This window comes from Musa acuminata, chromosome BXJ1-3 (assembly GCF_036884655.1).
Source record: "Musa acuminata AAA Group cultivar baxijiao chromosome BXJ1-3, Cavendish_Baxijiao_AAA, whole genome shotgun sequence".
Taxonomy (NCBI): domain Eukaryota; kingdom Viridiplantae; phylum Streptophyta; class Magnoliopsida; order Zingiberales; family Musaceae; genus Musa; species Musa acuminata.
The window spans coordinates 1,327,245-1,349,419 of NC_088329.1; the positions used below are offsets into that span (position 1 = coordinate 1,327,245).

Consider the following 22,175-nt stretch of genomic DNA (forward strand, 5'->3'; position numbering starts at 1 on the left):
CATTGTTTAACTTACGAGATATCTTTGGTTTCTGTCATATTAAAAGGAAATCTCATGATAAACTACATTTACTTTCATGGGGTTGCTTCATGGCATACTGCGATATCAAGAATACATATCGCTTGCCTTATTCATGTTGTCAAAATCATGTTTAATATGCGAATCAAGATTTAAGAATGTTAGGGTTACCATAACTCTCCTGGGCATCACAAGGCTTCGAGCATGGCAGCCTCCTGTGAGCTGTCCATGTAACCTTCCAAAACCCTAGGACGCATAATTAAATGCTACGGAATCTCTGATTTCGAATCCTTCCACCGATTTGATCGGCAATGAAAGACGGACATGGAAAACGAGCTAAAACACGGCCGATCCCGTGACATCGCTGCGTGGCACAATAACAGCGCCGATTGCATCAGATGCGAACCATATATCGCTCAAGACAAGATTCTCGATCTCAAAACCAATCAGCTTAAATCCAAATTCTTCATCCAGATGCGAACCATATAAAACTTATAACAAGATTCCGATCTGAAAACCAAGCTTATTAAATCCAACTTCGTTCTCAGAAAAAGCCGACAGGATCAATTCATCCGGGAAAACCTACGCAGATCTCCATACGAGCAAAGAGGGGGAGAGAAACATACGAAACAATGGACGACTCGCCGATCCTCCCAAGAAACTCGAGGAAGAGAAGAAGACACCAAAAGATCTAGGAATATTCTCGATCTCAAAACCAATTAGCTTAAATACAACTTCGTCATCCAGATGCGAACCATATAGAGCTTATAACAAGATTCCGATCTGAAAACCAATTAACTTCAACCCAACTTCGTTCTCAGAAAAGTCCAACAGGATAATTTCATCCGGGAAAACCATCGGCTCGAGAAAACTTACCAGATCAGCATCCAAGACGAAGAAAGCCTACGCAGATCTCGATACGTGCAAAGGAGGGGGAGGAAACATAGAAGAAACAAAGGACGACTCGCCGATCCTTCCAAGAATTTCAGGAAGAAGAAGAAAACACCTAAAGAACAAGGAATGATCCATATAAGAAAGACGTTGGATAAAGAAACAAAGGCGAAATCGAAGCCACACCGGAAATCTTACCCCTCTCTTTGTCCTTCGTAACACCCGAACGCCGCGAAGATGCCAAGAAAAGCTTGGACTGTTTCCACTTAAATAGGCACCGACGTTGGAAGAGAACATGACGTTACGGTCTCTCGGTGAACTTACCGCTCATAAGTCGGGCGATAAGAGCACAAAAAACATTAAGATGGCAACTAGTCAATTCAAATTCTCGTGTCTTGCACTCACCACGAGTGATCAGAACCTGAATCCATGGCGGCAAACTTCGAAACCGCCGCGCCACATTACCATCGCTGGTGAACTTACCTCTCGCCTCTCGTAAGGCAGTAGTGAAGTGGTATCGAAGAAGCAGTGGCGTTGTTATTCTTCCTCCGTGAGGTGAGTATAATCAACCTTTCTTCTGACGAGAACAATTTTTTTCCTACCTTTCAGGGCTACCCGTTCTCCTACCTCCCTTGTTAACGGAGGAGGTAATCACTCGTTGAGGGTCCCATATGCAAAGAAGTACATACATATATGTGAGAAACTCCACTGCTATATATAATACGTAATATATTTTACTTTTATAATAAATATGATATATGGTCACTCAAAAGTCCCATAAATCTCAATCTCATCACATCAAACCTACGAGAGACCACATCATTACAAACCACACAGTTCACTACGTGATGCATGTTCATCAAGATCGTTCGTTTTGCATCGCCGCTAAGACAGGAACCAAAAGAGGAGACAAACCTGAAACTTCTTGTTTTGAAGGAGGTACATCACAGAGAAGAAGCCAATCTTCCAAGCTATTATATATCAGTCTGCAACAATCCATCAACAGTTGGGGGGTTTCAGCCAATGAGTGCAGCAGACTAATAGCAAGACCGCCAGGTCCTAAACCAAGCAGCTGCGAAATGAAACAACACAATACAACGATGAGCAGACTATGGCACTTGAGAAGTCCAAATGAAACGACCACCATGAGAGATCCAAGTCCCAGTATACCTTGAAGATGGCTTTTGTCACTGAGTTAGGGTCCTCCAGCATGTCCATCCTGATACTGATACATGATCAACATCCATCATGCTTCGAGGTTCGTGCAGGATTTGGTGACTTTGAGATTGTGACAAGACTTAGTGGAAGGCAGGATTTCCAATCCTTCTGTACCACAATGGAGGGCAGGCAAATCCGTCAACATCTGGTTATCTGAGTCAACCACCCGAGCATGATGGAAAATTGGAGAATCCAAAACCCTAGAAAGGTGAAAAATATTCATAATTCATTCCGTAGTGAAGTCTTTGAAGTTATTCATGGTAGCATAAAGCTCTCAGTTTCCATACATCTTTCTTCAGATGATCTTTTTCTTTTCTTAGTACACCATAATTTAAGGGAACAAGAAGAAGAAACAATAGGCCTCAGTTGCCATTTTCAGATAGATATAGATTGTGCAAAACGGGCAAGATGAAATTTCAAATTCTTAGACTGCTGTTAAATAAGAGGCACCAAGAAAAATGAGTTTAGATGCAAATTTAGCAGTTTTACAGGTTTAGCTAAAGCAGATGGCAACCAAAACTTAAGTGAAACATAAGCTTTTTTGTCGCAAACATTCATGTTGGACGATGAAACATGTACAATTTTGTGCACCAACTCGTCGCATAAAGGGTATGCCTTTGAAATCATATTTTTGCAAAAATAACTACTGAAACCTGTCTAAAAAACTTACCTGGACATTAGTCTTTATAGCTGTAGGCACCATGGTGAAGCATATAACACCTGTATATTTTCACAAAAATGAAACATTAACGTGTAAATTTAAGTGATATAGGAGTTGGGAATATGTTTAGTTTTCACAAGTCTGAAAAAGGGAATGCTTCTGACATCATATTTTTGCAAAAAAAGAAAAACTTCTATAACCTATGTCTGAAAAACTTACCTGGGCATCAATCTTGCAGCAGCAGCCACCATGGTGAATGAAGCATATATACCTGTCTGGCACTAGAAGATGTACATGCATTTCTCCTGCCATCTGTTTATACAATGATTGTATATCTCACCACCGTTTCAACCGTACCTGGACATATGGAAAAGTCAAAAGTAATCAAGTCGCATAAGATGTCGCATGATAAAATTCTCAGGATAACATTTATTGGCATGTTAGAAATATATCTTTAGCTCAAAATTTCTTGTGTGGTTAGGTGGATTGTTTCACGACTTTTTGGCAGCTCAGAATGTTCCGTGAATTCTTCAACACATCCTTCTTGTGCTCATCAAAACATCAGTTTTCATCAACCTCATAAGTCAAAAGAATCACCCAGATGAGTTAGTCATGTGTCCATACATGTAGATTGCTATAACATATTTATTTGTACTTTCTTTCAAGTATGTGATTTTCTTCTGGAATTTGCATTGGTTGTCCTAATAAATCTTAATATAGTAGCCTTTGGTTCCACAATTTTTTTTCATAGTCTCTTCCATACTACCTAAACAAATTACATCTAAATATGGTTCATTCATTATATTTTAACAGTTCTTTTAATTTTTCTCTACCTCCAGTCTCCTTGAATTGGAACTTGAACAACATTCAATGTTTTGGAGGCTATCAATTCATTTCATAAGTTGAATAATCCTATCTTCTTTGACTCTGTCTATTTCATTATCCATTATGTGATGTTAAGTACAACCATGACCAAGCATGCATTGGCTGTCATGATGACCAAGTGGTCCTCCTTTTCTATTGGCACCAAGGATTGTAAAGATCATTACTTTAGGCTGAAGAATCTATCCAGCATCCTAACTCAATTCACACCCTCCTTGGTTCCCATCGCCCAATTGGTTATCAATCACGCCAAACATCCATGCAAACAATCTAGCGATTGTTAGGAGGAAAGTTGACTGGAAATTTATTACAGTAAGCCTTTTGTTGTCTCAAGTAAGTACACTTTGCTAAAACCCCATGAAAGAAAGATCAAATGGTCTTTGATCAAGGCTGAAACTTTCTCGGTCCCCAGAAGCCCCTAGAAGCTAACAATTATAACATAATTATCCTTATCATCATCTGTTGGTTGTGGTGGTAAATGTGCTATGATGGCATGGTCCACCCCCACCCCCACCACCACGACCATCCCTTCTTTGCAAGGGGACCAGACTCTTCTGAGAGTCTCGCAAGAGAGGCCTGCGCCTAATGAGAATCCTAGATATAGTCATGAATGTGCCCAATAAATGAGAAGCTAAGATGGGATCATTTTCATGACTCAAAAGTCCCCTTGGGGCTTCTACAGTGTGGCTCTGGGGGCTTGAATGGCCAGTCTGTGTTGGACTAGGTTGGTTGAAACCCCCCTTAGCCTGAAGCTGCCAAAGCAGCACCTTCACCTCGTCCTCTTGCATGCTGCCATGTGCCATTGTCAACCTGATCGGAGAAAGGTAGGACCGATACATGGGACCACATTAGCAACAAATGTGGACCCAACCATCCACACCAAGGGAGACAAGCCTCAAGAGTGGTGTTCTTGCTTAAATGCCTAACAATGACAACCATGCATTTGCTTGATGGTCCACCTGCTGTGGCGTTTCAGTATGAATAGGCTGTCAAAACTTATGACAAGGGACCACATTTTGGCAACCCTTTTAGTCTCTACTCTGTCTTTATGTTCTGTTGATAAGGTCGATCTCAATCAGGTCAACTAACATCAGCAATAGAGTTAATGCATGTAACACACTAAATACATTTTATTAAATGATGCCGAATGACCATATGAACTTATCTGTAAAAGATTTACTGAACTCATAATATGCCAAAGAATTTACTAAAGACTTGAACGGGTTCGTCCTTTTTTATCTGTACAAGGATAACGATGAACAAATATATAATGTACAGGGTTAGCTGGTGACTCCATGCATCTGCCCCACCAGTTCACAGGTCCATGGGTTGGTCAGAACAAAGAACGCAGTAAGGCAATGTGGCACATTATTTAAAATTTTGAATTAACTTTCTCCATTTGTATTTTACCTTTTTTCCTAAATCTGGATTTCTTATTGAGAACTAATGTTTTTAACATCCATACATGGGTAAAACAGATGCCCCATAGCCATATATCCAGATATAATAGGGGAGTTATCAGTTCTCTGCCCATGTATGTAAACAAATTTATTTTATGACAAACTGTTCCGATGAATTACTAGGGAAACTGACACATAGCAAAGACATCACACTAACAGTTCAAATCAAACCGTGCATGATTGTCATTCAAATTATAAAGAAATTTAATTTTACTTTGGTCAACATGACAATTTATTCATCATTATGCTTTCTGTTTAACAGTCATTATCTTATTTCTATTTGATATACATATTTATGTACATATGTTTGTATGTATGTAGCTACATATACATGAATGGGCACCGTGTGGTACAGTTGTTGTTACTCTATATGGTCATAAGAACAAAGTGCACCTTCTGCAATATAAGCTTACATTTTTTACATGTTCAGCTGCTAGGAACTTGTTAAATGCTAAAAAGTCACATTCAAGTACCAAACTGATCATGAACGAGGACTCTTAACCTCACGAACGTGGAAAAGCACAAGACATCCTAGAATGTCTTCTACTATTTATGGCAACCCATGAGGCATCCATCAGGATAGAAAGCCTGCTCTGTTCTGTTCATGATTCTTTAATTTCACCCTCCCTTTCCATTCCTTGCCATCTTTGGTTTTAAGAATACCACAGGGAGTGAGAGAGATGAGAAGGAGCTCCTCTTCCAAGCATAGCAACAGGAGCATGGAGGTGGAGCCCAAGTTACAAGAGCCTCAACTGTCTGGTGCCTACATCCGTAGTCTTGTCAAGCAGCTGAGCTCTTCAAGGACCAAAGATCCCATGAAATCAAAGTCTAGAGATGGGGCAAGTGCAGGTGAATCTTCTCAAGACATCGCTAAAGATGGTGAGCGCCTTGGTGACACTCAACAGCAACAATCACCACCATCATCAATGAAAGCTTTGCTACGAAAGAAACAGGTGAGAAGACGACTCCGTACCAGTAGGCCTTACCAAGAAAGATTACTTAATATGGCAGAGGCTAGGAGAGAGATTGTGACTGCACTTAAACTTCATAGAGCTACCATGAAACAAGCAAATGAGCAACAGCAGCAGCAGCAGCAGAAACAGCAGCAGCAACAACAACAACAACAACAACAGAATCCATCACCTTCTCCAACTCTGGAGCTATCTCCAGCAGTGCTAGAGGAGTTGCAGCAGGAGCTGAATGAGTATAGGAGAAATTCTAGGATTTATACTCCTAACAACACATTTCCTAACTACGCCCACAACACCAAATTGTCACCCTTTACTTACCCTTCTTACTCTTGGATTTATCCACCAATTACACGACTATCCATCTCTGATGACCTCAACATCCCTTTGCCCAATCAACCATTAGGCTTAAATCTCAGCCTTCAAAGGTTCAACAATAAAGACGAGTCCTTTTGCAACAACCTCAATAGGAAACCATCAATCCAGCCATCATCTTGTTCAAATTCTTCTGCTAGTATCATGTCAAGCATCAAAATACCATGTATCTCAAAGATTTCCTGCCAGGCCTCTGGGGTTCCATTGGATCCTGCACCAGTGTCATTGCATCCAATGATGGATGATGATGAAATTGCAGAGATCCGTTTGATTGGAGAACAGCATGACATGGAGTGGAATGACAAGATGAACTTGATGACAACAGCATGGTGGAGTAAGTACCTCAAAAACATGGAGGATGGCCTATGTGAAAAGGAAGATCCACATGAAGCAGGTTTTCAAATGTTCAATGAGGTATTCAACATGCCATCTTGGTTGAGTAATGAAGGGGATGCTAAAGAGTCTTGCCTCTTCCAACCACATATGAATAGCGACTACAATGAAGAGGACTACATGCATGATGCTGCCTTTCCATGGTAACAGAAAATTTTCACTTTGTAGATTTAGATAAAGAATGTCTTTAGGAATTTATTAATTGCAGTTTGGTTTCCTGACAGCATCCTTGCTACACTACTTGGTTGTCTATGAATACTAAGATCTTACTAATACTGCTAAAAATCAAATTCTCGATGACATGCCTTAGTTAATACATAAAGCTTCATCTAAGCAAGAAAACAGGTTTGATATGACAGCTAGACAGGACCACTAAATTTTAATGTACCTGGCTTATAGAATTTTATCATCTGAAGGATTTTTTGTTTATGTAGTTACTGCTTTACGCTAGGACTAACTTATTTCAAATATTGTTTTTATCCCTTCCTGCAGCTTTGACACCGGAGAAATCAAAGATTGGAATGGAGAATGGATACTATAGTGAGGCTTATCATTTTTTATAAAGGATGATTCATCATCACTATTGTCATAGTTTTTTTTTTTTTTTCCATTTTTCATATTTTCAATAAATGACCATGTTAAAAATATCATGGCAAGCACATGCAGAGTAAAATGTAATGGGGAAAGAGCAAACCAGATCTTTTGTTTGTCAATTGTTCATTATAAGCATATGATCAAAAGAAAGGCTAGAAATATGATAAATTGTTTAGATGCTAATCCCACCTACCACCTGCAAGACTTTGTGATCAAAAGAAGAGAATTGGATTAGTGAGAGAGAAAACCCAATATACGGCAATGTACCAACAGTAGGAGAATTCTAGGTGGCCTTGATCCACACGTTTTCTATTTTTTCTGTTGATGAGAAATTGAAGCCTTAAAAAAGCAATGGGTTCATGAGTCATTTGGTACTTGTTCCTTGTCTTAATGTAATGCACTTCTAAGCAAGAATTAAAATCTCGATCTAATATGGGTATCTATCGGTGGTTAGACTGATACGATAATGGCACCAGTGGTGCACCAAGTGTCAGTATGGCCAAAACCATTATCTAGGACTTGCTGCCTGTACAATATCATTCAAGGTCGGGCGAGGACCTCACAAGTTGAGGCTGAAGAAGTCAATGCTTGAAGGTGACGGCGACCTCACCGGCCAAGGACACAATTGGATAAGGAGGACAAGGGGCCGCAACACAGATGAGGGGTGGCAAAGCAGATGGGCTACCCGGATGAGGTTGGAGTAAAGGGTTCAATCTCTTGGATAAGATTAAAAGGAAAAAAAAAAAAAGGTAAGTGTCAGTACATCGAGCAGCAGGTTTATTGCCCAGTACAATCTATTATTGGTCATACCAAACAAAATCATCCAGCCTATGTACTGGTTAATCATTGGACCAATAATTATTGGTTGATACCGACCAGTATGAATGGCTTTACATCTTGCTTCCAAGATTAAGATTGAGGTGGGCAATAGATCAGTGTAGAGACCAAGTTCACCTCAATATTGTTAAGATTAAATTAGATGGACCTAGCCTTGACCACCTCTAGCTCTGACCAACTCATCATGTCGGAGAACTCATAAGACTCTAAATTATCCACAAACAACAGTATGCAATTCAAATTATCTAGAAATTTGGATGCTTCAAAGATGTTTTACTGAATAATGAAAAGAATGGCTTCATTAACTACATGAACCTGAGTTTTTGGTTTCCAAAAATATGGAATGATGAAATGATTGATAAACATTAAGAGCAGCATAAGTAATATACAGAAGGTTTCGCTAGAATAATTAAGAAAGTTCGAAAGTGTTGAATTTCTCCACGATCATGACTCTTCTCACTTCCCCAGAGGTGGTGGTGATAGTTTGGGAGACAGCACTTTGATGATAACAATTCTTCTATTGTTGTAATTTCTATATGCTTTATGAAAGTAAGGTTTGGTTTGATTCTGTTGCAATTCTCTCCAGATATTTTTCATACTTTTTTTCACAAGGCCTGCCAATGTAGAGTCCTTCAATTCATTCTAGCAGGAAGACCTTTGTTGAATCTGGTTTCATCTTCAGGTACCTTAACTTGCCTTGTGTGAACTTTGACGACCCTCTTCAAGTCCTACGCACAATCTTTACACATGTCATAGTCTTTCTCCACTAAATGTCACACGAATGCACAAGAGCAGAGATACAAAGTTTAAGGATCAACTTCTTTCAAAATCATCCATCAATGGTGCAGGAAAGTATCTCCCAATCTAGCGCATTCATGGGCCCTTTTCTTTCACTGGGTCTTGATATGTAAAATGAATGACTAACATACCATTTAAGCAATGCTAGTCTGCAACTTCTGCTCTTGGTCCCCCTAACTACATAAAGACCTGGAGCAAAGGCCATGAAATTGACGAAGCAACCTGAGACACCTTTCCAACCTCCTTTAATTTCCCACTTCTTCTCTTGCTTGGAGCTTTTCAAAAGGCATCTTAAATCGTGTTTGTTAGACAAAAATGCTCCATACTTATCGTCTCATGAACAGACATCAGCATGAATCTTTTAATTCTGCGGCCAGGCACGGAGGCAGCAGTGACAGAGAAGATCAGTATACTTAGAGATACAGCTACAAAGAGTAAATTATGTTCCTCCTATCCGTTAACAAAAAGAAAACTAAGCTAAGCTCTTATGTTTTTCTCACAGTTGTCATGTGAAACTGCCAACTTCTACAGAATAAAATCACCATGATCGAGTTGTAACACCATTATTTATCAAGAAACCACATGAGTTGAACAGGTTTATGGTTTACTTTTGTCTTCCATATCCAATTTAATTAGCCTTTTAAGGCCACGAGTGGCCGCCAACAAGTATATCATGCAAGCCAAACAATCATATCCATGTAACTTTAACCGATTCAATATCATATGTTATCCAAAATCATTCCGGTGCATTCAAATACCAAAGTTGAACAATAGCACAATCGTATTCCAACGACGTTAAACTAATATTGTGTCTAAAAAAAAAGAAAACTATAAAAGAAATAATCAACTTGCTCAAAAATATTTCCGTTAGATGGAAGGTCACTGAGGGATCAGATGCTTCACATATACTAGCACAGTAAAAAGATCAAACACTTTGTAAGCACATCAGCAATGAAAAGTCGTGAGGGTGTTACTGTTAGGTCATCAAAATTTTTGAGATCTAAAGCTTGCGATGGTGTGGCTATTATGCTTTGGCTACAATAGAACATGGTGGACACCTGAAAGATCTTAAAGCATCTTGCTGCATTTCAAAGAACAGCAACTGAGATGATGACAACTCAACCGATGAAAAAGATCAAATGGAGATTAGCGGTCCTACAGTGAAACAGTTGGATAATGGAAAACCTAAGTCGGCATGGTCTTACTTCTCGAGGAGCATGTTCCCACCAATCACTTTATCGCCGTGCCGTGGAAGGAGGTGGAGCAGGCAGATTAGGGTCACCCACCAATCCCCGGAAACGGAACGCTGTCGCTTGCCCTCCGCGCTTCAACTTTATCTCTTCCCTTGTGTCGAGATGCTTTGCTGGTTTTCAAGACCAAAAAGAAACCCATTAATTGTAGTGGTACCGACAACTGACCATCACTTAATGTATCATCATGTGAATGCTCTCTCTCTCTCTCTCTCTCTCTCTCTCTCTTTTCCATCACAATATAACTTGGCACCCTAATTCTGTGTTTAGCTACTATTAGTCTCAGTTTAGGGGTTTACTATTTACACTCCTTTATTATTGACAATCTCTTATTATTCATTATTTTTAAAAATAATAATAATAATAATTTTTTTACTATTTATGATCATAGTATGATTTATTTTTACTTTTTTTATTCCTCAATTATCTCTTATTTCATCTTCGCTAGTAACATTGTTATCATTGATCTTGTTCGTCGCTAATAATGAGAAATAAGAGGTATTTACATCCATTTACAAAGGTATGATTTAAAAATATTTAAAAAAAATAAAAATAAAAATCATAAATAGTAAAAATGTGATTGCAATTAGTAATCTTCTCGATCTATTCTTTGAGTTTTATATGGTCGAAATGATCGTTATTATTATCGTCTTCATTATTATTATTCTCGTTAATATGAGAATATGACATATAAGTAGTGTTAAGTCTATCGGAGAGATTTTATTAAGTATATTTCTATTATAATCTACGATCCTAAGGTCTTTATCTAAATCCTCAACTCCAATATGGACTAAAAATCTTAACCTCTTAACATATTAAACAATCGACTTAATAATTATTATTATTATAGATAAATAATAAAATCAATAATGGTTAACTCAGTTGAGATCGTCGAAAGTTCATCGGATTAGATTTGGCAAGTAAGTACATAATCGTTTAATCAATTTCTTTGAGATTTTACACTATTATTAAAAATTTATTGGATGTGATTTTGAACCCTAAACTAAATTTCTGTAGATTGGAAAAAGAAGAAGTTGTGCATTTTATGTCTTAAACAAATTGGCTGATCAACTGAGAATTCTTTGGATGATATGGCTGTGGTGAAAATTATTTTCCAATCGAATGATATGAAGATCGTAAAACAAAAATGACATGAACGACAAACAATTGGCTGATCAACTGAGCATTCGGTGATGTAGCTGACATCAGTCTGCTCCGGCAGAGGAACACAGGTTGACAAGAATCAAACAGCTTTAGCTTCCCCCAACTCGGATTAGAAATCATGTAGTGGTTCTTCACCGACCCATCTCTTCAATTAATGGCAACCAGAAATGCTTGAAGCCATTTCTTCACTCGACATCACTCTTATTATTAAGATCAATCTTCGCATCAAAGAAACATAATTGTTGCTTGGTTTGTAGCCGATGACATGAGAGAGGTGATGTAGCAGAAGATCCATTACTGGCTCTCGTCTTCCTTGTAATCCTGGTTGTTGTATGCGCTGAAGAGCTCGGCGAGCCAACTGCGCTTCCTCCATGAGCTCCATCCCATCTCCTCGCACATGTCGTCGCTGTGGTTGATGCTGAAGGTGGAGATGCAATGGCGGCGGTAGAACCTGGTGGTCCTCTTCATCACGTCGATCTCCGCGCCGGTCTGCCGGAACATCGCCCCCGTCCCCGGCAGCTTGAAGTGCCCCCTCAGCAGCCGCCCCAGCCATTTGCACCGTAGCTCCGACGTGTGCAGGTTCGACACGCTCTCGACGTACCCCACGAACGCCATGTGCGGGATGAGAGGATGGATCGTTCCCCTGCCATTAACAGAGGAAACCGCATGAGAAGAAGCTCTTCATCTCCGATCCCTGCATCATCGGCGTTCCGTAGCTTACCTATACAGCGGCATGACACCGGATGAGTCCACGATGAGTCCGCGGAAAGGCTCCGGAAGCACCGACTTCAGTTTCTGCTTGCCGTCGAATCCGGTGGCGAGGAGCACGACATCAGCCTCCAGCTTGGTGTTGTCATCCAAGACGACCCCGCCTTCCCAGAAGCACCACCGCGACGACCTCTTGAACGCGATCCGCCCCTCGTCGGCCTCCGCGAAGAAGTTCTCCGGCAAGATCGCCATCTGACACGAGGCGTAGTCCTCCACGAAAGGATGGTTTGGCTTCAGCCCATACTTCTCCAGCGGCAGCTTCCATGTCAGAGAGGACTCGATAAATCTCGACACGCCTCTCCTCTGTGGCGTTGAATCCCAGCGTTAGGACCCTAAGATGATGTTATAGAGCAGAGGAGAGGCGTACGAGGGTGAAGCATTCATTACCAAGGGGGACAAGAGGTGGCAGGCAAGAGACCGGAAGAGACCTTGGTTTGGCCTTTCATGGAGGAACTGAGAAAGCCTCGTCGAGAAGAACAGGAAGAACGGCAGACCCGATATGGAGTAAGAGGGGACGGTCCAGTGAAGAGTCCTTATCACCATGGTGCAAGGTTGACCATCGCTCCCTTCAGATCACATTCATAAAAAGTCGATGAGACATGTTGCCAAGCTTTGACTTTCTCCAAGCATTAGTCAATGTGGTGGCTTGGGTATCTTACTGTGGGACTAAGTCAGGCAAAGGTTAGTTAGGTAGCTAGTTTAGCAAAAGTCAACTTCTTAATCTTATTCTTGGATAGAGATTTAAATGGGAAGTCAACCAGTCACCATCTCATTCTTCATGTCTTGACTTTGACCAAGATTAGGTCAGCTGCTTCTCTGTCTTGCCCGCGACAAGGTCATTAATGCATGCAACTTGTTGCATAACTCTCAGAAAGCCATAATCCAACCAAGAGAGAGAGAGAGAGAGAGAGAGAGAGAGGACAGGTTTGACCGTTTGTGATCCAAACACTAACGCACATGTGTTCCTTCCGTATTGTGATACTGTCACTTTAATGGGACAGAGATATCGTTAGAAGCTGTGGTCACTACGTACGTACCGTGGTTAGCTTCGGCGCACTCGACAGCGAGGTCGATGGCGGACTTCTTGTAGCCGATGATGACGACCTTCTTACCCTTCATCAGTGATTTGGCGGCTTCGTCGTCGAGCTTGCAGTAATCCAGCGAGTGCAATACCTTCCCTAGGAAGGTCTCCGGCCCCTTCCCACGGGGAAACGTCGGCAAGTTGGGGACGTCGCCGTACTTCCCGATGCACATAACCACGAACTCGAACTTGCACCACTGGAATAGGAGCTCTCTGTAGTTAGCCGAGAGAACCCTAGCCAGAGGAAGAGGAAGAAGAAGTGGGCATGCACCTGAACGGTGTTGGAACGGGGGGTCACCACGCCGACTTCCCACGCGGGTCCGTCGGCGATGGGCCGTCCCTTGTCGCCCCAGAGATCGGTGAAGCCGGTCTTCGTCTCGCCGTGGCCGACGAAGCGGATCTCCACCACCTTGGTCTCGAGCTCGATGAACCTCCACAGGTCGAAGTGCGTGGCGTAGCCGTGCAGGTACTCCAATATCTCGGAGTGGGTTGGGAACGTGGGGTCGTTCCGGTCCGCCCACTGGTAGTCGGAGAACTCGTAGTCCGGCCGCGGCGTCTGCAGCCTGGTGGAGCGGAAGGAGCAGTGTCTCCACACCCCTCCGATCGAGTCCGTAGCCTCGAAAAGGACCGGCTCGAGCCAGCGCAGCTCCTTCGCCGCCGCCAGGCCACTGATTCCTCCCCCTATTATCGCCACCCTGGGCGTCCCACTCTTCTCCATCCTCTCTCTCTCTCTCTCTCTCTCTGAGAAAGGGACGAAGGTAGTGGATGGAGGGCACGGCATGAGGGGTGTATATATACGCAGGCAAACGAAGGGGAGAAGGCACGTGAAATGCATGAGGATGTACATGGCGAGGTACGAGCATAAATAGCCATGGCAAGAAGGTCGTCGGCGATTGACCATGGTGCAGGTTATCAGTCATAATTCCTATTGGATTTAGACTGAAAAAGAATCAGAACTAATAAAGATGGAAAGGGATCACAAGAACAGTTGAAACAGTCCACTGAGATGTTTATGGTTTCTTTATCTTCTTCACCCTCACAAGGTTGTGTGCGGGGTAATGGGGAAAGCGGTGTGAGATTTCCATGACTGTTTCAAAGTTGGAACATGGTATCGTGGAGCTTCAAGCTGGCAGCAAGTGGGGGTTGACCTCAAGACCAGCTTGGCTACAAAGATTTTGTGGAGGCCTTCCACGGATTTGGATGGCAGGAAGAGTGGATTTCTCTTGGTGGTGCATTTGGCATCCATCAGACGACTACTTCAAGCTCACTGATGGACAATGCCACGACTTATTCAAAGGGCACAAACCAAGTCTTCACGCATTAGAAAACCAAGTTTACAAGCGTACATCTCTTCCTAACACTTGCAGCCATGCATGCATGCATGCATGCTCGAGAGAGATATGATCATGTTTCATTGCAGCCTCACTTGTACTACACATCTTCCTTGCAATTCCTAGACTCTCTCTCTCTCTCTCTCTCTCTCCATGGATTTGTGCTTCTTCCTCACATATAACTTCATGAAGATTCTAAACCCTTTGTGTGTTATCATTTTAGAGAAAGACAAAAGAGGTGTGATTGATATTAGTGTCACATTTGCTAAGGATTAAAAGAAGTACACTGGATATGTAAATGTCAATATCATTAATAAATATCAAGAGAGTTCTTGGATTATGTTGATATCTAATTCGGTTTAGGCTCGAATAAAAAATAAAAATAAAAATTTTGGGGAATTAAGAGTTTAATAATGCATTAGAGTGACATGAAATTTATATAGAATTATCTTGGCTCATTCCTTGAGTTACTTAGATTCAAATGGCTTGCCAATCATGAAGAAGAACACACAGTTTGTGCTTCTAAAGTCAAAGCAAATGCCTTGGAAGCTGACCAGAGAATGTGATGGTTCACCTCAAAATACTTGGCATTTACCTTTTTTCTTTTCACTGTCAATTTGTCATAAACTTGATGTGATCTAGGTGACCTATTTCATGTAATATTTTCCTTGTTCTTCTTCGTAGTATTTATTATTCCTATGGAGAATTGTCATACCATGTAAGTTGGCTTCAACCGAAGTGTGGTCAACTTAGGGTTTGTAATTGTGCTCGGCAAATTCCAACCCTCTTCAGATGACATCAGGAACACATGCAATTGACCAATATGGTCAACCTGTTAAGAGTTGAATGAATTAAAGGTCACCCTGAATCCATGCAGCTTGTGAGACCTGCATCACTGCAGGGAAGTAGTTCAAATAGTGTGTGTCATAATGGCCAAGATTAGCCACCACAGAACACAGAGACAGTAGTGACTCGAAGACATGTGTGGCCAAATAACAGCCTTTTATGCTGAAGTTAAAACTCTGAAAGGTATTAGGAGTTCAATTAAGAAGCATTGATGTAGGTCTAATTTTTGGCACGGAAACAAGTACATGAACAACAACTTTGCAATGTAGACCATTAGGTGACTGCTACTTGGAAGAAGATAATTGGGGGAACATTAATTGTTTTAGGTGCTAACAGATATGACCATACTCGATTCATCAAAAAAGCAAATTTATTGAACATGTTTTACTCATGTGACAAAGGGATGAAATATCCCTATAAATTTCATAATTTATGAAATTGCATAAATTGAGACGACTTCTTACCTGTCTTCTTGGTTGCCTATTCACCCTATAAATGCTATGGTTGAGATATATACAGTAAAGACACAAAGAGTCATATAAAAAATTCTTTTTGCACATCCAATTTTTTTTGAAATTTGCTTTCATGATATCAGAGCTAATCTTTCTTCCTCCTAAAATCTATTTGTATGGCTGAAATGCTGTTAGATGATGCTTTCTCAAATCATCAGTTGATATAGCTACACAAATTAGGGGGAAAAGTCCAATGCTATTTATTTCACTTGCAAGGACGAGACAAATCGGTAAGAAAGAGCAAAAAGGATATTCAAAGCAAAGCTTATCTTTTTTCTCTTCTTGACTGCTGGTCTGGTCATGATCTGAAAGCCATCTGAGAGAGGACTTCACAAGTTTCTAGCACCAGATGTAACCCAAAAAACTTGAGCCATTCATGCTATGCAAATTGTATCTATAAGTCGATAGTTTTATGGTACTCAAAATAATCAGCTCCCACACAGGAGAAAGAAATGCCAGTCACTAAAAACTTGTCTGATGCTAATCATGTGTTTCTGGTGATAAATGTTGTGCAATGTTGACCTATAAAACCTGTTGTATTCTGCATGTATTTATTGCAGAAACCTGTTAACGTTTCTCTACTTCCTCTGTGACCAACTCTCTTTCATTTAATTGCTGTTCTTGGTTGGTCAAACAAAGCACATCAAAACTGAAACTGCAACTGCAATTCTTAAATAGAGCCCATATGAACTGTGTAGGTGTCAGTGGAAAATCCAAAGCAATATTAACCTTTTATGTTAGGAGTTTGTGCTGCTAACTTGACAGACTTGAACAAACAACCTAAAGATAAATCACAGAAAATTATGAAAATTAAAAAAACATACATGTGTTTATGAAGCTCAGGTGATGATAAAATAGTTTGATTTGACAATGAGAACTTAAAAACGAAGTATGTTTTCTTCAATGTTGCAGTAGACTCTTGTGAACTAAATTGGAACTACATGTCACAGATATATTAACTTTGTTGATCCTATCAAAAAATATCCGAGATTAAATTAATAGTAATACACTTATCAAATATGTATAGATCAATTTAAATATTTGACAAATAAATCAATTCAAATCTTTAACCACTTCACATATACTAAACTTAAAAGCGACTATAACCTTCCCAAGAAGAAAATACTTGGCAAGAAGAAATCCTAGTCGATGCTAGAGCACATCTGACACCCATTGTCACCATCGGATCTGCTGGAACAACTACTCATTAACTTTATAGTCCAAAATGCTTTAATCTAGTTTAGTAATAATACAAATTAATTTAAGCCTTCATTTACCATGACATTTGTGTGGGTGTGTGTGTGTCTCTTCCACACCTCAGTGATCCAATTCCTTTGTGCCTCGTCGTAGATCGATCAAAGGACCCCATAGTTTAATTGCTTTAATTGTTGACACCAGACTCGGCCATTAAATTTCACTCACCTGTTATCTGACATCTAGTACATCCTTCTCCACCCTTTTTTTTAGGTGGGGATCTCCTAATTGCCTAGTTTGCATTTATCTGATGAACTTTTGTCTTCTTGTCTGCTCATTTTCTTTGCTGTTTGTTCTTTGTCAACTCAAATTTTATCTCTTGTTCAATTAAAACAAAACTGCTAAAAATCCTCAAGTTTTGATTGTGGCATTTATCCTAGCAATGCTCTCATTTCATTTAAAATGACCTGTTCTAAATTTTCCTATCATTTCCAAGTAATCTGCAAAGCATTGAAGCTGATTCCTACGTTATCAACATTGATAAGAAATTTCACGTTAATTGAGCTTCCAAAGAGCATGATATGTGGTTCTCAACATGCCATCGCTAAAAGTATATTGCATAGCCAGAAGAGATAACAATTATCAATGCATATTTGCATTAAGAACTACAAAATGTCTACAAAATTTCACAAGCAGAATGAGATTAACCAGATACTGTAACTACTAGGCAATGAATAGAAACAACATAACCTTGATAAACTCCAGTCTTGTCTTGTTGGTGACCATGTTTAATTGGCAGGACTTCAATACGAAGGGAGGACAGCAATCACATCAGATGCTCTCAAAACAATGTAATCAGCACCATCAGCACTCTTGAACTCACTCCCAGCATACTTAGAATACAAAATGGTACTCCCAGGGCTGATCTTCAATGGTTTTCTATTGCCTACCTCGTCCAATGGGCCGGGGCCGACATCGATCACCTGTTATGCACATAGTACAAGAAAGGCAGAGAATAGCATTTTAGCTAGTGTCAATCTCGTAAGAAAATAAATCATGCTAAATCACCGGGAAACTTAATACTGAGCTGCCACCCCTTTCGGGGATAAACCCGAAAGAGGGGAGTACCACGATGATTAGTTTGATTGTCATGGAAATGCACGCATCAGTTCGACATGCAATAAGAATACAAAGGGATAAAGAAGGCCAAAAAGTCATTAAAGTAGAAAAGGACAAGGAAAGAACAGAGAAAAAGAAGGTTGTCAGATGGATTATCGTATACAGAGAAGAAAGAGAGGGCAAAAAGGAAGACGGGTTACATTTTCCTCCAGCTAAAACAAGCAAATGAGAAAATTTTTCGCTAATTAAACACAGAGGCATGAGGCATTAGAATCAAGGTTAACCAGTGGGCTTTGCAAAGCTTTCGAGTGATATACAACCGAGTGAAGTCCAACCATTATAAAAGCTTAAAGATGTTTACTTATATTGACATTCTTTCACTACTACAATCTCTGAGAGGAAAGCTCACCGTCCCCACCGAGGGCTTTTCCTTTGCAGCTTCAGTCAACAGTAATCCACCAGCAGTCTTCTCTTCAGCTTCCGCAACCTGAGAAGAGAAGAATAGGAAAAGACAAACTAATCACATGCGCACACACATTCTTCACATTCGTAATAACTTAAATGTTGCTAGCAGTTGCTATTTCTTGAAAAACTGAAAATATAAGAAAACCTTAGAAAAAAGCTAATAGGACATCCAGACTTGAGCAAAAATTAGGTTCCAATTTTACAGTCGTAGCAATCAGGAGAATTGATCTAATATCATTTTAGATGATTAATAAGGCCAGCAATCATGGCATCCTGGCAGCATCAAGACAGAGGTTGGAATCAAATGCCTCTGGGTCTTATTTCAAGATGACAGTAAATATATTTCACACAAAGACCATACAAGCATTAAAAGTACAAGTTCAATAACCGCATACCTCATCTAAAATGTGATAAAGCTAAAAAATAAGACCAAATAAATGATTGTTCGTCAACATTCAGACATTCCTATGGACATTTTATTAGAAAATACTAAAGTTGGGGGAAACGGAGACAAGAAAGCGAATGAGTTTTTAAAAAACATATTATGGAAATCACTGGAAATTATTTTGATAATGGTTTACCATAACATCCTAAATATGATTTAAATTACCTCGGGCAAATGAATATGAGATTGTTTTAGTCCCAAAGCAACATGGGAATCCTTTTGAGGGAACCATCAAGGCATCAACGATACATGGCCCTCATCTCGTATATCTGATGGGAAAGTAGGTAGCAACATATGCAATGCCAATTATTCGTCGCTATGTCATGGTCCAAATATGGAACTCAAGTGGAGAGTTCGCATCCATCTAAAACAGAACCCATAATCAAAAAAGCCTCATACAGTAGGTCACACTTTTATATTACCATTATTAACTAAGCTATGCATTCATTGCACAAAGATGCATCGGAAAGGGAGGAGCAAAAAGTATACAAGCAAAACAAGCTTTAACTCATACCCTGATCGGAACTAGGTCTGAATGAAAATAACTGTATAAATGAAAAACAAGTCATACAACAAACCTTAATTAGAACTCGGTCATTAAGCGGCTTGAGGTCCTTAATATCATCAGTTTCAAGAATACCCAGTATATCATTTTCCTTCAACAAAACATGATTAGATCCATTAAATTCAAGCTCTGTTCCTGCATACTTCATATAGACCACCTGTTTACCAGCCTACAACCAAATAAAGAATGTATATCATCAAAACTCAGCTGACAAGTTGGTTGCTCAAGACGAAATTAAAGGTCAAGAATACAATTTTTAAGCAGTGATACAGCAACGTAACAGGCCCAAGTATCAAAATAAAATCAATTATAAACGAGTGAAAGTGAATTAAAATCTGTACATGCATAATACTATGATTAACAACCTTATATATATTAATTCTCATTCTCCATTATCTAATATGGGCCCTAGTTCATCGCAACTTATTTTCTTCATTCAAATTCAAATGTAGAAGTAAGCTGCCTGAAATTGGTGCTAGCTTGTAGAAAAAGATGCAACTTTGTACATGTGAAAGCACCATTCTTTCTAAAAGTTTTAGAAAATTTCAAAGAATGGGTAAACGGCCAAACTTATACAGCATCCAGAATAAAAGATTGCCGTTACTAGGATCAGAACCATGAAGAATATTCACAAAACCCACAATTCAACTATCCAAAATGTCGAGTGGAGACCATACCTGAACACTGATATCTATTTGCTTTGGTCCAATTGTTCTACCTTCCCCAACAGCAACAACTTCACCCCCTTGAGGTTTTGACTGGGCAGTTGTTGGAAGCAGTATTCCACCACTGGTTTTCTCCTCCAAGGATTTAATCTTAACTAGCACTCTATCACCCAAAGGTTTGATGGATGTGTACTGAAAAAATCCATGAAAAGAGCCTGTAAGGTAGGAACATTGAATTTGTTCCAAAAAAAGTGACTCTTGAGTAAAATATTGTCCCTAACCATAAAGACAAAACAACAAGTGAAGGCATCGAAAAGAGCAGCTAAAGCACCCTGCAAGGCCCTGAAGGTTATTCAAATCCAATCACTGAATCAAACACTTTATGCACACGTATGCATATGTTTCATTGTTAATGATTGCAAGCAATCATAAAAGGTTCAAACTATTTTATGGTTTCCAAGATTCCGAAGGATTTACTTCTTGATAGCTTAAGATCCAAAGGACTTACCTTCATAGCCAACACTGGAAAATCGTTAACTAGAGATGCAAAACGAAAAGAAGCACAGTTATCCAAGTCAACCTTGTCAAACATTGACACAGGTGACACCACATGATGCAGATGGCTGAATCGGCTCCACAAGAAAGTGAAACGTTTAGTTCCTTCAAAGAACCAAGTCTAAATAGAACCTCCTAATACCATTAAATTAAGAACCCAATAAAAAAAAAGGACCAACAACCATCTCCAACGCCACACTCTCACCTCAGCTCAGCCGCCATTACAGAACACACCCACCGAAATGGCAAGAATGCAACCCAAACACAAGAAATTGAGGGTCGGTTAAGTTGATATACCTTCGGAGCAACAACCGTCGCAGCCTTGACAACGAGGCCAGGGAAGCCCCTCCGGTTGAGCCCCACCATGGGGATTCCAACCGAAGAAGCAAGAGGAGCGATGGATGGGGCGAGGCGGAGACCCTCAAACAAGGGCATCCCCCTCGCTCCTACCACGCCGCATCCATATGGCTGCAAGGCCGCCATCGAGACACCGACTAACGCCCACCTGCAACCAAGACGACGCACGGAAACTATAAAAAAACCAAAAACTTTCTGCCGCATTTAGAGTCAGCACGATAAGAATCCAAACATTCAGCAGAAATGATGAAAACTAATGGATCGAAGGAGACATACGAATGGAGACGGAACCCTAAAGCTCGAGCTGCGCGAACCCGATGAGAAGGTGTGGGGGGGGGAGCTTTATCCAAGAAACAAGGTCGTGATGCCTCTCGGTGATGGTTTAACAAAACGGTTCCTCTCGCAGAACAAGTAGCGGCGAAGGGTTCGGCTTGGTCGCGGGTGACATGAAATAAGGTGTTCCGAGAGATCAACGTACACGATTCGGGGTTCATTAGTGGCCGGAGAAGATGGTTCTAGATTTGGAAGGTTAGTATTAACATCTGAATTTAGGGTTCGATTAGGAATTCGTACCTCTAATGATCGATCAGTTTCGCCTCTGATCGATTGGTAATTGGAACTTTGTGATTCGTGTGTGATGATAAATTTCGATTTAGAACGAAAATGCCATTACTCCCTTTTCTTTTATAACTCTATTATTTGTTTCTTTAATCAAATTCGTCCAATTTCATTTTTCTATTCCGTTCCACAATTATATATATAT

General features: G+C 40.2%; 3 protein-coding genes and 1 long non-coding RNA gene across 8 annotated transcripts; 1 reads left to right on the plus strand and 3 right to left on the minus strand.

The window, feature by feature from the left end:
- Positions 1–44: 44 nt before the first annotated feature.
- LOC135615311 (uncharacterized) lies at positions 45–10,567 on the minus strand. 3 transcript variants are annotated; one of them, XR_010487967.1, is made up of 7 exons: positions 10,301–10,567; positions 3,008–3,145; positions 2,798–2,847; positions 2,080–2,327; positions 1,108–1,981; positions 895–1,024; positions 45–382 (listed from the first exon to the last, which is right to left on the minus strand). It is a non-coding gene; the product is annotated as an uncharacterized LOC135615311 (long non-coding RNA). The 3 variants fall into 3 exon arrangements; XR_010487968.1 differs by lacking the exon at positions 45–382 and having other exon boundaries at positions 397–1,024; positions 10,070–10,567; XR_010487966.1 differs by lacking the exon at positions 45–382 and having other exon boundaries at positions 399–1,024; positions 10,301–10,566.
- Positions 5,820–7,559, plus strand: LOC135615304 (uncharacterized). The gene is made up of 2 exons (XM_065113605.1): positions 5,820–7,009; positions 7,359–7,559. Exons 1-2 carry the CDS (start codon positions 5,850–5,852, stop codon positions 7,405–7,407), a joined length of 1,209 nt encoding a protein of 402 aa, XP_064969677.1. The 5' UTR covers positions 5,820–5,849; the 3' UTR covers positions 7,408–7,559.
- Positions 10,568–11,656: 1,089 nt separating the features above from the next.
- LOC103977159 (probable flavin-containing monooxygenase 1) lies at positions 11,657–14,370 on the minus strand. The gene is made up of 5 exons (XM_009392600.3): positions 13,630–14,370; positions 13,315–13,555; positions 12,665–12,843; positions 12,231–12,580; positions 11,657–12,152 (listed from the first exon to the last, which is right to left on the minus strand). The coding sequence occupies exons 1-5, from the start codon at positions 14,257–14,259 to the stop codon at positions 11,804–11,806; spliced, it is 1,749 nt and encodes a 582-aa protein (XP_009390875.2). The 5' UTR covers positions 14,260–14,370; the 3' UTR covers positions 11,657–11,803.
- Positions 14,371–15,463: 1,093 nt separating this feature from the next.
- LOC135615320 (20 kDa chaperonin, chloroplastic-like) lies at positions 15,464–21,838 on the minus strand. Of its 3 annotated transcripts, none has more exons than XR_010487970.1 (7): positions 21,689–21,838; positions 21,353–21,560; positions 20,513–20,692; positions 19,849–20,004; positions 18,770–18,847; positions 17,992–18,224; positions 15,464–15,584 (listed from the first exon to the last, which is right to left on the minus strand). XR_010487970.1 is itself a non-coding variant. In XM_065113624.1 (6 exons), the coding sequence occupies exons 2-6, from the start codon at positions 21,536–21,538 to the stop codon at positions 18,045–18,047; spliced, it is 780 nt and encodes a 259-aa protein (XP_064969696.1). In that variant the 5' UTR covers positions 21,539–21,560; positions 21,689–21,838; the 3' UTR covers positions 17,862–18,044. The 3 variants fall into 3 exon arrangements, 1 of the variants encoding a protein (XP_064969696.1); XR_010487971.1 differs by lacking the exon at positions 15,464–15,584 and adding an exon at positions 16,224–16,827; XM_065113624.1 differs by lacking the exon at positions 15,464–15,584 and having other exon boundaries at positions 17,862–18,224.
- Between the last annotated feature and the right edge of the window lie 337 nt (positions 21,839–22,175).